Below are 16,732 nucleotides of genomic sequence, written 5' to 3'. Positions count from 1 at the left end.
GGTCAGAAAAAAATGTTTAGAAAACACTGAAAGAACTATATTCCTAAGTATCCTTTCAACCCTAAAACGCAGCCATGCCATCAAAAACTGTCTACATTCAATGGGAATAAAACCCTAACCCTAGCTTCGGGTTTTGCTAGGTTAGGGTTAGGGTTCAAATATTTCTCAAAGACTTTTCACAATATTCCACTAATCTGGCTCGAAAATGTACCTTCTCTGAATCAAAATATTAGTCTGAAATGACAATAAAACACTGCCAAAACCAAAAGAGTGTATCAGGAATGGTCAAATTATTTTTGAAAAGTATACTTTCATTGGAATTGTTGTGTTGAACAGAGTGCTAAATGAATGCACGTTAAGGCTTAAGTGGCCTAAAAGTCCAAAACAACTAATACATTTTGCTTTACTTGTTACTATCCCTGTCATTTCAAAGCCCATGGCAAGAGTTTGAAAGTTAAATCAGGTTCTTTTGAACTGTTGCTTTAGGGCAATTCAGACACCATTCCTATTTTGGACAAAGCACTGTATACAGCCATATAGGTCAGAAAAAAATGTTTAGAAAACACTGCAAGAACTATATTCCTAAGTATCCTTTCAACACTAAAACGAAGCCATGCCATCAAAAACTGTCTACATTCAATGGGAATAAAACCCTAACCCTAGCTTCGGGTTTTGCTAGGTTAGGGTTAGGGTTCAAATATTTCTCAAAGACTTTTCACAATATTCCACTCATCTGGCTCGAAAATGTACCTTCTCTGAATCAAAATATTAGTCTGAAATGACAATAAAACACTGCCAAAACCAAAAGAGTGTATCAGGAACGGTCAAATTAATTTTTGAAAGGTATACTTTCATTGGAATTGTTGTGTTGAACGGAGTGCTAAATAAATGCACGTTAAGGCATAAGTGGCCTAAAAGTCCAAAACAACTAATACATTTTGGCTTTACTTGTAACTATCCTTGTCATTTCAAAGCCCATGGCAAGAGTTTGAAAGTTAAATCAGGTTCTTTCGAACTGTTGCTTGTAGGGCAATTCAGACACCATTCCTTTTTGGGGCAAAGCACTGTATACAGTCATATAGGTCAGAAAAAAATGTTTAGAAAACACTGAAAGAACTATATTCCTAAGTATCCTTTCAACCCAAAAACGCAGCCATGCCATCAAAAACTGTCTACATTCAATGGGAATAAAACCCTAACCCTAGCTTCGGGTTTTGCTAGGTTAGGGTTAGGGTTCAAATATTTCTCAAAGACTTTTCACAATATTCCACTAATCTGGCTCGAAAATGTACCTTCTCTGAATCAAAATATTAGTCTGAAATGACAATAAAACACTGCCAAAACCAAAAGAGTGTATCAGGAATGGTCAAATTATTTTTGAAAGGTATACTTTCATTGGAATTGTTGTGTTGAACGGAGTGCTAAATGAATGCACGTTAAGGCTTAAGTGGCCTAAAAGTCCAAAACAACTAATACATTTTGGCTTTACTTGTAACTATCCCTGTCATTTCAAAGCCCATGGCAAGAGTTTGAAAGTTAAATCAGGTTCTTTCGAACTGTTGTTTGTAGGGCAATTCAGACACCATTCCTTTTTGGGGCAAAGCACCGTATACAGCCATATAGGTCAGAAAAAAATGTTTAGAAAACACTGAAAGAATTATATTCCTAAGTATCCTTTCAGCCCTAAAACACAGCCATGCCATCAAAAACTGTCTACATTCAATGGGAATAAAACCCTAACCCTAGCTTCGGGTTTGCTAGGTTAGGGTTAGGGTTCAAATATTTCTCAAAGACTTTTCACAATATTCCACTCATCTGGCTCGAAAATGTACCTTCTCTGAATCAAAATATTAGTCTGAAATGACAATAAAACACTGCCAAAACCAAAAGAGTGTATCAGGAATGGTCAAATTAATTTTTGAAAGGTATACTTTCTTTGGAATTGTTGTGTTGAACGGAGTGCTAAATAAATGCACGTTAAGGCTTAAGTGGCCTAAAAGTCCAAAACAACTAATACATTTTGCTTTACTTGTTACTATCCCTGTCATTTCAAAGCCCATGGCAAGAGTTGGAAAGTTAAATCAGGTTCTTTCGAACTGTTGCTTGTAGAGCGATTCAGACACCATTCCTTTTTGGGGCAAAGCACTGTATACAGCCATATAGGTCAGAAAAAAAAGTTTAGAAAACACTGAAAGAACTATATTCCTAAGTATCCTTTCAGCCCTAAAACACAGCCATGCCATCAAAAACTGTCTACATTCAATGGGAATAAAACCCTAACCCTAGCTTCGGGTTTGCTAGGTTAGGGTTAGGGTTCAAATATTTCTCAAAGTCTTTTCACAATATTCCACTCATCTGGCTCGAAAATGTACCTTCTCTGAATTGAAATATTAGTCCGAAATGACAATACAACACTGCCAAAACCAAGAGACTGAATCAGGAATGGTCAAATTAATTTTTGAAAGGTATTCTTTCATTGGAATTGTTGTGTTGAACGGAGCGCTAAATGAATGTACGTTAAGGCTTAAGAGGCCTAAAAGTCCAAAACAACTAATACATTTTGGCTTTACTTGTTACTATCCCTGTCATTTCAAAGCCCATGGCAAGAGTTTGAAAGTTAAATCAGGTTCTTTCGAACTGTTGCTTGTAGGGCAATTCAAACACCATTCCTTTTTGGGGCAAAGCACTGTATACAGCCATATAGGTCAGAAAAAAATGTTTAGAAAACACTGAAAGAACTATATTCCTAAGTATCCTTTCAGTACTAAAACACAGCCATGCCATCAAAAACTCTCTACATTCAATGGGAATAAAATCCTAACCCTAGCTTCGGGTTTTGCTAGGTTAGGGCTAGGGTTCAAATATTTCTCAAAGACTTTTCACAATATTCCACTCATCTGGCTCGAAAATGTACCTTCTCTGAATCAAAATATTAGTCCGAAATGACAATACAACACTGCCAAAACCAAAAGAGTGTATCAGGAATGGTCAAATTAATTTTTGAAAGGTATTCTTTCATTGGAATTGTTGTGTTGAATGGAGTGCTAAATGAATGTACTGTATGTTAAGGCTTAAGTGGCCTAAAAGTCCAAAACAACTAATACATTTTGGCTTTATTTGTTAATATCCCTGTCATTTCAAAGCCCATGGCAAGAGATTGAAAGTTAAATCAGGTTCTTTCGAACTGTTGCTTGTAGGGCAATTCAGACACCATTCCATTTTGGGGCAAAGCACTGTATACAGCCATATACAGTAGGTCAGAAAAAAATGTTTAGAAAACACTGAAAGAACTATATTTCTAAGTATCCTTTCAGCCCTAAAACACAGCCATGCCATCAAAAACTGTCTACATTCAATGGGAATAAAACCCTAACCCTAGCTTCAGACACCATTCCTTTTTGGGGCAAAGCACTGTATACAGCCATATAGCTCAGAAAAAAATGTTTAGAATTTTTTTTCTAAAAATGTATCAACTGTGGTACTATTTCATTTTTTGACAAGTATTCTTTTATTGGAAATTTCGTGTCGAATGGTGCTCTCAATGAGCATGGTATCAGGGTTAAATAGGTTAAGAATCAGCCGGAGGTTAGCTACACCTATTTAAACACCAGTGCATTCAATGCCAAAAGCAACCGTTTGAAAAGTTTAACCACTTTCTTTCAATCTTTTGCTTTTAGGGCAATTTAGACAACGTTCCCATTTTGGGCAATTCAGTGTATAGAGCCATAAATGGAAGAACAAAATCATTCTAACAGGGGGATCTCAGTCACCGTCCGTCGACAGTACACCACACACGTCATTCCACTTAAGTTACACGCGTTTGTCCATCAATGTTTCTGTCAACTAGCTAGCTCGCGAGGGTGCACACTCGGGGTTCGGCTAACAGTTTCCCATTCCATACACGCAAGAACATAACCACATTTTTACTTCGAAATCAGTTTCTGTTACTCGTAGAAAATCGGACACAAACACAAACTTTCAAGCATAACGTCATATTTTCTGTTTTCTTGTACTTAGCTGTGTGAGAGAGCACTTGGTCTATTGGTCTGTCTGACCGTCAGTCAGTGTGCGTCCTGGGCAGGCTGAGTTGCAGCTATGGCGACCTCATGCGTCCAAACCCGGACTTGATTCTCAGCTTGACTTTATAGTGTCAATGCTGAGTGGTGCATGCGCACGTCTTCCTGTATAGGATGTACCGTTTTTACACAATGTTAAAAAGGGTCAAATGCTTTGTTCGTGATTCTTTGTTTTATTGGTATATGCTGTATATTCTATTGTTTGAAAAAATGAATGGATTGTTATGGCGGGAAATTATAAGTTTATTGTGAGATATGCATCTGAATAATTTCAATGTGACAATGGTAGGGTCCGATGGTGGGTATGGCTATACTGTACTTATTAAGGAGGCTCAAAAAAAAAGAGGCTCCTTCGGTAGGGAAAGGGAGAGGTAGCTGACTCCTCACTCTTCGCTGTCGGAGGAAGTGTTTTTGTTTTTCTGGGGGGTATTTTTATTTTTGTTTGCATTATATATAATTTTGTTGGTTTGTGGGAAGCACTGTCCAAATAAACCACCACTTTTGTACCTATGTGATAAAAAAAAGTTAGGAATACCCAATTAATTTTAGCTGTACCTGTTAAAATGCCAGTGCATGCAATGTCAAATGCAAGTCTAAAAAGCTTAACCCTTACACCGATCTTTGTAGGATGCCCACTCCTGGGGAGAGTAGCACCAGTGCTGAATTTTTTCCATTTGTGAACAATCCTCTTGACTGTGGACAGATGGAGGCTCCAGTCTTTAGAAATCCATTTGTAACCCTTTCTCGTCTTATGAGCTTCTCCAACTCTTCTTCGGAGGTCCTCTGAAATCTCTTGATCGGGCCATACTGCGCCAACAGAAATCTGTTGTGCAGAGCACATAACCTAAATTGTGTGGTTTTTTATACAGTAGCGAAGGTCAAACTCAAACCTGAAGATCAGATCACATTTTATGAGCAATTCATGAAATCTAGATAATTCCAAAAGGTTCACAACCTTTCTCACAACTATAAATAATTGCTCGAACGACAGACTGGATACAAAAAGCCCACAATATGAAAAAGACATACAGATGACAAGCAACACACTATACGTCGCCACTTTCCGTCACCATTTTGAGAAATTATTTTTAGTTCAAATTTAATAACCAGTCTGAGAAACTGGGACTGCAGTTCCCTTTTAAGCGATTCTGTTTCTATCAAGGTAAGAAATCTTTGCCACTTTTAACCAGTTTCATACATGTCTAGTGATGACAATTTTAATTTTTAATGTTTTTTTTGGTCCTTTGTTCCCTAGCTTAACATGCAGCACATGCCTAAATTTTCTTCCATAAGCAGGTTATTTATATAGGGGAAAAATTACAAAACACCTGTACAACAGCACTGTTGTTAAAAGAGGTTTAATTAACCATTTCAAACAGAATTAACACAAAGAACATTCAGGCAGTCACTAAAAACATTCAAGAACGCAAAGTACTTTTGAATGGGTTTTATTATCAAAGATCCACTGGTAAAACACATTGAAAACTGTACAGTGACACAAAGCAGAATCTAAATGACGTTTAAATGTTTGCATTTCATGCCTGGGGAGAAAATCTCCACAGGACCACAAAAAAACATTAGACCTGTGCATCAACTAACAGTGAAGCACAGTAAAAAAAGCAAACTATGCAGAGAAGAAAATGAAAAGAAGTAATGCTTTCAGTTATAAGGAGCCAAGAACAACATGAAAATGGACAGCCAAGCTAAACTACTGTAATAAGGCTCAATGTAATAGATTTAAAAAAACTCATGACTACGTAACATTAAACGCTTGCATACCCACCTGCCTGATGTTGGTTTTAAAATATTAAAGTACTTTACATTCCAAAAACAAGAATCAAGTGTAAATCAGCTCCTGAGAAGGAAAAACTGATCTCACTATAATTAATATTGAAAATGTGCAGTAATCCCTTGACTGATGTTGCTTTTTTCACCTCTCAAAAAATTTCTCAGAGGAAAAATCATTAAAATTTCATCACTTACATTTGTAATCATGGCTCTATCAAAGTTATTTTGTCTGGTTTTGTAGTTTATTTTTTAGAAATACAATTTAGGAAAAAACGGCAAAAAAAATCCTTTACATAATCCTCACAACATGCACACTTCATTCCATCTACTGAAAATAACTCAACCATATTTACTCTGGAAGGTCCTGAAAGATGTTTTAAAAATAAAAACTGTACATTTTAGATTTAAGACTACTATTCACCAACTGGCTTTCTACAGGTAACAAGTTTATTTCTTGCTACTTTTCAAAAGGAAAAAGAAAAAAGTGTAAGGAATGGTACTGATCCATGTCTGCATGGTATGACTACAGTCCACCAGCTGATTATTTTTCAGAACCCCTCAGTCACTCATGTCCATATCTTCTTCATGGTGATCATCGCCATTAACTTTGGACTCTTTTCCAGTTTCCCCCGCAGGTTTCTCAGCTGAAGGCTCCTTGGCCTTTGGGGAAATGGAAACTGCATCTTTCTTGTCTTCTTTCTTGTCTTTTTCACTGTCATAGCCTTGTTCCTCCTCATCATAATCTCTGGTTACCTGATTAAGGACAAAGATTGACATTAAATATATTTACAATACATCCTATGTATCTCAAACAACTCTATTAAGATCAATTCAATGTTTTACAAGCAATTAAGTTAAATAATATTTTAGCAATACTTTTCAACCATTTCAACTTCTCTTTAAGGAAAACTACTTTAGGTATGTGAAGCTAAACTCATTCCACAACCTATTCTATTCAGTACTGCAGAATTCTATAATAATCTATCAATATTTCTGCAGACCACGTGATTCAACATTATAAAAGAATAAAAACCCATCATACCTCTTTCACTTCTCCCTTATTAGTCATCTCTGCCTGCAACAGTTCCCGTTTAGAGCGCTGTGTTGATTAAACAATTATACATTAACCTTCATTAATCAACTAAATGGTCTGCAGAAATAATGGTATCTTAAAATGATCAAATAAACTTCTGGTTAAAACAATACATCAAGATAAACATCCTAATAAAACAATATCCAGTCCTGATACAAAATGTTTATTTTATCCTACAAATACTCAAGGTAGATCAAACATTGCTGCATCAGTACAGGTATAAACTGAACAATACTACTGCTATTAAGTAAATCTTTAAAAAATATATTCCTCTAGATTTAAAAGGCACATACCTTAACATCACCTTTCTCAGTGTCAGATTTCTTCTCCTTTTCTTTTTCCTTATCTTTGCTTTTCTTCTTCTTACTGGTTGACCGTTCTCTTTCATCTCTGCTTTTATCTTTGTCTTTCTCCCTTTCTCTGTCACGGTCTCTCTCCCGTTCTCTGTCCTTATCCTTCTTTTTTTCCTTCTTATGCCTAGAAAAAGATATACATTCTTTTATTTTCTGGAAGTTATTTTACAGGTGTAGAAATATGCATATAGAATCACACATTCTCAATACTGATCATTTGGAAACAATGAAAAACTATCCTAATTTCTTTCTGTAAAAAAGTTTTGAACACGGAAACTCCAGAAATAAAGTTTATGCTCAGATATTAAATCTTTTCTTGACAACTTATAACAACTTATATTTCAGTGCTCCAGACTGCCACACAGCTGTAGCTGGGGACCTATCTAACTTTCCACCAATGTCTTGATAGTGAGACTGGAAAAACTTGGTAACTACAAAGTATCATTATAGAAAAAGTGACTATAATACGATACCCACCTCCTGGGAGACGGAGACCTAGAAAGTTTTCTCTTGGGTGACCTAGACTTTTTTGGGGAGCGGGTAGCACTGCGACTTCGTCTGCGCCTCCTGTCCATAGCAAAAAGAGTAGTTATTTTCTGTAGAGACCCACGTAGCAAACAGAAAACTGGCAGCAAAAAGACAAAACTGTTCAACCACATCATACCTGCTGATGCTTCTGGACCTTCTGGTGGTGCTGTAGCTCTTCGGAGGAGTTTTAGAACGTTTTTTCTCTTTCTCTTCCTTTTTCCTATCCCTGCAAGTATTCATAAATAATTTTTGAAAAAAAAGCAAATTACTTTAACCCGCTACAAAATTTCTACTTAAGTGAAGAAATTGTAGGGCACAAAGTAGTTTCTATTTAATAATAAAAAACTAATTACTAAATGCCTTACCATAATGTATACTACTAGGAAACATGTATCTGATCCAAAAGTTAAAAATTACAAAATTTTAAGAACAAAACATACCTGGATTTGCTCCTGGAACGTCGGCTCCTATCTCTAGAATGTGACCTCCTTCTCCGAGGACTTTTAGATCTCCTCCTGCTTCTTGATTTTGACCGTGTCCTCCGTCTTGATCTGCTCTTTGAACGTCTATTTAGCAAAATAATACCTTTTTAAGAAAAATGGGACTCCAACAACTAATGCTCTCACCTCAATATCGTTGGTTGTGAGAAATGCCAATTTTATGTGTAGGATAAAACAATGTTCCTGTAATCTATGCTGAGGACTTAATTTTCTAGTCACTAAAGCTCTTAATATATTTTATGTGGTTAAAATAACCAGGAAACAAAAAAACAAACAATTTTGTTTCACCTTACCTATTAATAAAAGCTTTATACAAACAGCTCTTCAACTAACGCAGCAGATAAATTTCAGCAGAATTCAAATTTTTAACCGTACCTATGCCTGGAGCGGGATCTGGATCTTCGTCGTCGTGATCTGGACCTAGATCTTGAATGCTTCCTTTTCTCTTCCTTTTTACCTGAAATAAAGGTTTCTAATCAACATGTGTAATCCTGGCCTTTTAAACTTCAATAAAACTTTTCATACAATTGTATACACTGAGCACAATAATGCATTATCACTGTAGTCTTATAAAAAACCCTCATAACACATCCTTGCTTGCCCTGTGTATGGTACAGAAACAAAGGTGCTTACTCCCAGGCTCAATAGCAGCAGAGATCAATGACTGCGCTTCTCTGACCCGCTTCATTGCTTCTTCTATTTCTTTACTGGAGGCATCAGCCTTCAGAGCAGGATTCAGATTCAGTCCTGCAGCCACATGATTCAACCTGCAAGAAGTACATCATATTTCAGTAAAAATCCATGCAGCATCAGCAGTATGAAACAAAACATAAAACATACTTCAAAAAGCTTTCAAGATACAACACACTAAATAAAAGTTGTTTGCATGAATACTTTCATTTCCATTTAACACTTGACTTGTATGAAATGAAACCTTTTCTAGATATTTTGAAAAGCTGAAGATTTTTTACCTCCTCGAGGCTATCATCACCTTGTCATGGTGAGGAGGTTTGCGTGCTTAAAGGATCTAATTGAGCTATGCCGGCAGGAACTGAAGCTTCTGGCAGGGACACCCAAGCCAGACAGGTCTTTAGCGATGGGTCAGACAGAGTGGTACCCTGGGGTCCTCCAGGTTGGAGGTTGATCATAGGGTTAACACCCCTATATCGTAAAACACCATGTTACAATTAGCCTCGGATGACAAAAATTGAGATTGTGGAAGAAGGGAATACTATGCGGTACATGGAATGTAAGATTACTTTACACACCGGGTACAGTCAGGATCCTGTACGAGGAAATAAAAAGATACAAGCTAGACATTGTGGCCTTGCAAGAAATGAGGTGGCCAAGAGAAGGATCACACAAAGATAGATATTTCACATACTTATTCAGTGGGGTTTGGAGTAGGCACTTCCGTTTCTAACCGGAGGTAACATTTTAAGAGATAGAGAAGGCCATAGAAGAGAGATTATGCCTGATAAGATTAAAAGGAAGATACAACAACCTGCCTATAGTCCCCTATCATGCAGCCACAGAAGACAAAAGATGAAGAAGTGAAGGGCATCTTTTACGAGATATTAGAAACGATATATGAGCGGATACAATCGTATGAAAAAACTTTTTCTGGGAGATGCTAAAGCCAAGTTAGGCAGGGAACTAGTATGGAGGCCATACATAGGGTTACACAGTCTGCAAGAAACATCAAACAAAAATGGAATGAGACTAATGTACTTTGCTGATGCAAAATTGATATTTCCCCACACAAGAACATCCATAAAATGACTTGGTGCTTCCCAGACCAGGCAACACATAACTAAATTGATCATGTCTTAGTTGATGCAAGACAGAAGTAAAGTGGAAGATGTCAGAAGTTTAATGGGAGCAGAAATCAGATCGGATCACTTCTTAGTATTTGTCAAGATTTGTCAGAGGATATCATGCTGCAGGAAGAGCAAAAAAGAAGGTAACTTTCGAGTAGATAAATTTGTTGAAGAATAAAAGTAAGGATTAAAGTAATTAAGGACAGCCTAATAGAAACAATGGAGGGGGTTCTGAAACCTGAAAGGGACAGAGCAAAGGGAAGAAGGCACTGGTTCAATAGAGTGCGAAGAAATCAAAAAGAGGAAAACTATAAGAAGGAAATGGCTTGCAGACAAAAATTACCGAAAAACTTGCAAGGAATATGAAGAGATTTGTTAAGAAACCAAAAGGCTCATTGGGAGAGAGAAAAGGAAATATACTGAAAGCAAAACAGAATAGGTCCAGAAACAACTCAAGAGAATTCTACCGAACCACGAGTTATTTCAATGAATTGTTGAATAGTGACAAGATCCCCGACAACACACAAGAAGAACGAGGACTCGGGATGTACAGTCTTCAGTGGATGATCCAAACTTGGAAGAGGTAGTGATCAAAAAGATGAAGAAAGGGAAGGCCCCTGGAATTGATAGCTGAAATACTGAAATACTGCAGGGGGGAGGAGAGTCACTTCATAGAAAATCCATTAGTACTGTATGGTGCAGAGCTTTGGACTCACTGAAAAGATGGAGAGTAAACTCATGGGTTTTGAAAACTGTCTTAAGACCGATTTTTGGACCAGTGAAAGCAAATGGAGAATGGAGAAGGAAAAACAGAATTAAGAGACCTTTATAAGAATGCTGATATTGTTGATACTGTCAAAGGAAGAAGACTGGAGTGGTATTACCATGTAATGAGAAGAGGTCAAGATCTAATAAAAGAAGTAGTAGAAGAGAATATTGAGGGAAAGTGGCCACGAGGAAGACCTAGAGTAAGATGGCTTGACTCAGTGAAAGAAGATGCCGGCAAGGCAATAGATGTAGACGCCTGGAGAGACAGGATGCGATGGAGGAGGCTAGAGGGTGAGGCAATGGATCAGCTTCAGTTCAAGACGCCACCTCAGTAGGATCTTTTATCCCATTTAAATCTACCCTTTATATTTGCTCTAAAATATTCCCCCCCCTAAGCTAAACCTTAACCTTACAAATAATTCTCATAAAAAGTACTTACTTTGGGTCCACAGTGGTCATGAGCTTCAGAATTTGATCTGCAGCCAGAGACTGCAAAACAAAAATTAAATAAACTTAATTCGAATGTTCAGAAATTATAAAATAAATGTTCAGAATTTTAAAACTGAATACCACAATAACAGGTGCTTTGCAAACCTGAGAGTTCATGTTGGATCCTGGCAAACCCAGTGCAGCCAGAGTAGGGTCAATAGTGGGTGCTCCAAGGGCAGCCAAAGGAACGGCTCCAATCTGACAATTAAACATTAATCAAAACCTAAGAATTTGTCACTTCTGACACTTTCAGGATTTTACATATTTACACATTACTTTTGTCATAACACTGCATCACACGCTGTATTTTTAAATGTTTCTCACTGTGAATTGTTCACAAATCTCCCCCCACGCTCACATGACTCCCCATGACAGAAATAAATCAAGTAGACTCTTCCTGAAGTAGGTTCCCAAAGCCTTTCAAGAACCAGCCCACTTATGAATATTGAACACAGCTTTTAGCAGTTAAGTCAGATCTGAATCAAATTAAAAAAAACACTGGATTTCAAAACATTTAAATGGCCAAATGAAACCTGTCATCCGATCTCATTTCAGATGGAGCTCTGAGAAGTAATGTTTTCCCACTTTCAATGCACAGCATCCTTACACAGTTGGAACACTTGCATTTAAAAAACGTTTCTTCAATAGATACCACTAAAATTTACAAATCATTTATGAGTCAAGATTGAATGCACACATTCCTAAGATAGCTAGCAACAGATAAATCAGAGTAATGCCAGTAACAGTATTTAGAAGGTAAATTTTTAACAAAGTAAAAGACTCATTTTTGAAGCCTGTCCGCACAAGACAGAGGGTGGTCACATGGTGCTATAATACGAAACATTTTGGTTGTATGAACAATGCCCGTCAGAATAGAGGCACTAGAACATCTTAAAATTTAAAGAATTTAAAGACCATACCGATGCAAGGGGATTTGGAGTTGGGAGAAGACCTCCTCCTGGGAGCAGCCCTGCAACAGCATTCGCTGGCGCCAACAAAGACAAAGCTTTACTCTCATCAGGAATTACTCCTGCAGAAAAACAAAGCAGCATTAATAAGTGCTCTCCAACAGTGAAAAACACAAACACCCAAAAAAAGAAGACTTGTTCAAGCCAGCTCCTTAGATTTTGAAACTACTGAGTCTTGAACTATACATTTGCACTATAGATAAATTATTTTTCAGCTCTTCATCGTTGACATATGTCCCCTCACTCTACTCATTAGCGCAGGAAACTAATAGAAAATTAAATATCACAATACACACTACTGTGGTTAACACTGCCAAGATTTTATCACCTGTACTTGTTTTTTAAGTCATGAACCAAACGTTAGCAAGCACAGTCGGTTCTCCCGTGGGGTGTGCTCTCAAGTTTCATAAGATGTTTTATGAACAAGCGACTCGCGTCGTCTGCTTCGCTATAAAGCACACAGAAAAATCAAGATACACAAAACAAGAGTTTATGATTTTTGGGGTCAACAGCATGGTACAGTTTATTATGAATTGTACAACTTACCATAAACAGGCGAAAAAATACATTTAACATTAAAACAGATTTATTTTAAAGAATCGTCTCTCTGGGCTTTTGCTGGTTACATCTATGCTGTTCCAGACTCATAGAAATGCCAAATGGCCTACTATTTCCTTACCTGCTTTAGTAACACGGTAGCTAGGAGAGAAGTTAAGCCACCTTAGAAAACGTAAGCCGACTACTTATGGCAAAAAGTGATCAAATGCAATACAGACAACATGAGGCTTTTAAGTTCCATCTGCCTGCTTGGAAAACTGGATGATCTCAAAAAGTTAAGGTTTACTGCCAGCAAAAGCCCTGCTTTAATACTAAGTGCCCAATGCCCCCAGAACAGTGAAACCCTGTGAGATGGTCCAAGGCTGTTCATAAACTGGTGACTATTTAGATTTAGTAAATACTATCTCAACAAAAACACACAACATATAAAGGGCACTTGAGAAACTGGATTAGCTGCAGAAGACAAAACTGTTGGGTGGTATTTTCAGCAGGGCCTGGTAAATAGGATTGGCTGAACCAGGAAAAAGAACTGTAAAACACAACAACAAAAAAAGAAAAGCCACTGTTAAAAAAAGGTACTGAACCCTTCTTTCTGTGCTATGTGGAGTGGATTTTTATCAAAATATTACACAGCAAATATACTGCAAATGTGTTGTGTCTTACGCGTTTCTTAGGTAAAAATTCACTTGTACGCTCTCTGGGGAAAAAATGGATATGTAATGCAGAGAACTTCAATTTCAGCCAATATGCAACTCAGTTTCCATTTTGAGTGCACATCTAGGAAGAGCCCAGAGCCAGTTAATCACGTGAATCATCACCATATTTACTAATCTGGGTGCTGCCAACAATGAAAAGGTGAATGAAAGAGAAAAATGTTAAAGGAAGGAAAAAAAGCTGCTAACCTCTGACAAGTAACGCTAACCGCAAAACATGCAAAGCGCTCTGCATGTTTTTTGTATTAAAATTGATCTTACCATGCTTCTCCAAAATCTATCAAATATTTCAACGGGACTAAAAATGTATTAGCGAAATTAAAGTATCTTTTACTTAAAAAAAACACTGATGCTTTTAGAATTACTAGAATAATAATATGCTATTAAACATTTATATAATAAACCTTATAAGCCTGTCTAGAAACCACTGATATTTAAAATTACAGTCAAGAGATTTTGCTTTGAACACTAGGTCTTAGCCAGTATTTGCTTTAAATCTCATTGCACAGTTATAAGAGCGATGACTTTCTACAAATCCTCCTTTTGATTAAAAAGCCCTAAAACACAAAGAAAACAAGAAAGAAGAGAGTTAAGTGTTTACACCAGGAAAACAGAGGGGGGCTTGAATGCTTGCTGGCCTTTTGTAATTGTCTACATTCCCCTGTTCGCTGCAGAGGACCACTTTCAGGCATCAAGGAGGGGGCTCTGCAATTGCCTTCTCCACTACAAAAATCACACACACAAATAACAGAGAGAAAAGTTTAATAGTGATAAACTAAACGGGGAAAAGCATGGTTACACATGAAAGCTAATTCTCCTACCGCGTTGCTGCTCTTTTAGCTTCTCACGATTCTCTTCCAAGCAAACCCAGTTTCACTCAGACCTTGGTATACTGCATGGAATTCTCACCACAGCTTCACTCAGCAGAAATAACCAGGTGCCATGAAAATCCAAAGGTATTTCCTGATATTAACGCAGGAAGCTCTAAATCCTTACACACCTTCAGGTGCTTTGTTAGACAAAAGGGCACATGCAACAACCTTAAAATGCTCATTTCTTTCTATGAATCTTCAACACAAAGACTCTGTACAAATGATTTTTGCAAACTAGGAGAATTGCAGCATAGATTTGTGCAATACATTGCCCTATAGTTTATTTTCAACAGTATACCAAGGATCTGCGATATTCAGTATCACATCTTCTCTGTGATGCCAACATTACAGGGGGTATCATTCATAACCGTGACAAACAAGAGAAGAAACAAAGCACAAACCTTCAGCATAAGGGACGACAATCAAGGCCCGGTCCACGAAGACTGTATTTGTCAAATGCTGAGACACTCCCACCGAGTCAGAGTCATGGAACTTTACAAAACAGACACGTGAAGTCACTGGCAAGGGAGACTCACTGGAAAAAAATACAAATTGGTTGTGCAAGAAAAACAGACCAGTTTGGAAATCTTAACAGATGCCGATATATTCTTATCCTTCCTTAGGCCAAATCAGATCTTTGTCTATAACTTTTAGGAACACAGGCTTTAACCTAGGTCGACTGTATTTCAGAGTCCAAAATGTACCACGCTCTGTACATTAATGCATTTCACTGTTCATGCTCTAATTTTAATTCTGTTTTCCATTGTTTTTAAGTCATACTGATTGGATAGCGTTGGAGGAGATCAATTTTCAATATGCCAGCTGTCACGTTTTAGCCATAAAAGCACCAAGATGATGTCTTGAGCCTCCTACCTTTAACTGCAGTTGCTATGTGGTGCAGCCAGCTGTTATTCGACAGGTGAAAAACAGCAAAAGCACAGAACACATAAGTTAATAACTTTTTCTCTCCCTTGCTTCCCCCACAGACTTTTCTCTCCATAACCACAGTCTAATTTAGTCATCAGTATAATCCACGTCGCTTTTAAAACAAACGGGTTGAGCACAGTTTGCCTTACACTGTACAACCCACTCAATTTGTCTTTTCCCAGTGCAAAAATAACGGTTCTATGATTTGAGCTTTTCAAAAGAAATTCGCCGACTACATACGTCGCATAATTTCGAGACGGGACTAAACACGATTACAGAATCATAATGCTTTTCTCTTTTTTTAATTACGCTAGGTACTCAACCCAGCGACCGACACCGGCAAACAGAAATCAAGTATATGATGCTCAATTTCTCCCTCGCTTTTGATTGCTGACTTAGCAGCTGCACATCAGGTCGGGCGGGAGCGCAAGGAGCCATGATTGTAGTTAGAAACCGGGCGGCTGCACCGCGAGTAGGCCGGACGGCCTACACTCCGCGCATATCCTTCCTCGGCCGCGAAACATCAAACAATACTTCCTCCTCTCACGATAGCACAAAATTAAAAAGTAACGGCACTCTTCAAATAACTGTACACTTTCTGTTTTATACTTGTGTTTTCTTACGCTTCACTTACTCTGGTGGAAACAATTTTAGCTCGTCAATTTTTCCCAGGAATCCGAAGAGTGTCCTCATCTGCTCGGAGGTTGTGCTGGGAGACACGTTCGTCACTTGGATTACGTTCGTGGTGCTATTCATTTTCTTTCAGCGCCCTACTCCAACACATTAAAATACAAACAAAAAAGATACAGTGCGTCGTTGAACGCCGCTTCGAATGATCGATTTTCTTATTCTTTTCTCCAACTATCCACGTTTCTGGAAGGTTCCTTACGTTATACACTTCACAAGACCACAGCCGCCATTGAGCCACAACAACGGCTACCTTGTCTGTAATTACTATCCGTATCCCACAAGCCTTCGCGCGGACCGCATGCGCAGTACGAAGACTCTGCAGTGGAAAGGCAAAGGGGCGTTTTATTCAGCTTATGAGTGACATTGGCGATGTGAAATACTAAGAAACCAAAAATTGTTAATACATTCCGCTGCAACCATTAACCCATTGTTGAGGGAAATCATGAAAATTTGTCAAAAAGAGTTAAAACAACTTTTCTTAATGTTCTAAAATTCATGGATGAAAAAAAAGTACAAATCAAGGGAAAATAAAAACGAATTCATTTTTGTCAATATACCTTTTCACTCGAGCGAAAGAAAAACAATGAGA

The 16,732-nt window shown here is 37.7% G+C and overlaps 1 protein-coding gene across 2 annotated transcripts; it reads right to left on the bottom strand.

The window, feature by feature from the left end:
- Nucleotides 1-5,508: 5,508 nt before the first annotated feature.
- On the bottom strand, nt 5,509-16,422 carry srsf11 (serine and arginine rich splicing factor 11). 2 transcript variants are annotated; one of them, XM_088926872.1, is made up of 13 exons: nt 16,088-16,422; nt 14,928-15,061; nt 12,336-12,445; nt 11,521-11,613; nt 11,366-11,415; nt 8,972-9,105; nt 8,714-8,795; nt 8,279-8,404; nt 7,975-8,064; nt 7,788-7,877; nt 7,251-7,434; nt 6,907-6,963; nt 5,509-6,617 (listed from the first exon to the last, which is right to left on the bottom strand). In XM_088926872.1, exons 1-13 carry the CDS (start codon nt 16,207-16,209, stop codon nt 6,423-6,425), a joined length of 1,467 nt encoding a protein of 488 aa, XP_088782998.1. In that variant the 5' UTR covers nt 16,210-16,422; the 3' UTR covers nt 5,509-6,422. The 2 variants fall into 2 exon arrangements, with proteins under 2 accessions (XP_088782998.1, XP_088782999.1); XM_088926873.1 differs by lacking the exon at nt 6,907-6,963 and having other exon boundaries at nt 16,088-16,420.
- Nucleotides 16,423-16,732: the final 310 nt, after the last annotated feature.

Source organism: Atractosteus spatula, chromosome 11, assembly GCF_055471065.1.
Source record: "Atractosteus spatula isolate fAtrSpa1 chromosome 11, fAtrSpa1.hap1, whole genome shotgun sequence".
Classification (NCBI taxonomy): domain Eukaryota; kingdom Metazoa; phylum Chordata; class Actinopteri; order Semionotiformes; family Lepisosteidae; genus Atractosteus; species Atractosteus spatula.
This window is presented reverse-complemented; position numbering and strand designations above follow the sequence as displayed.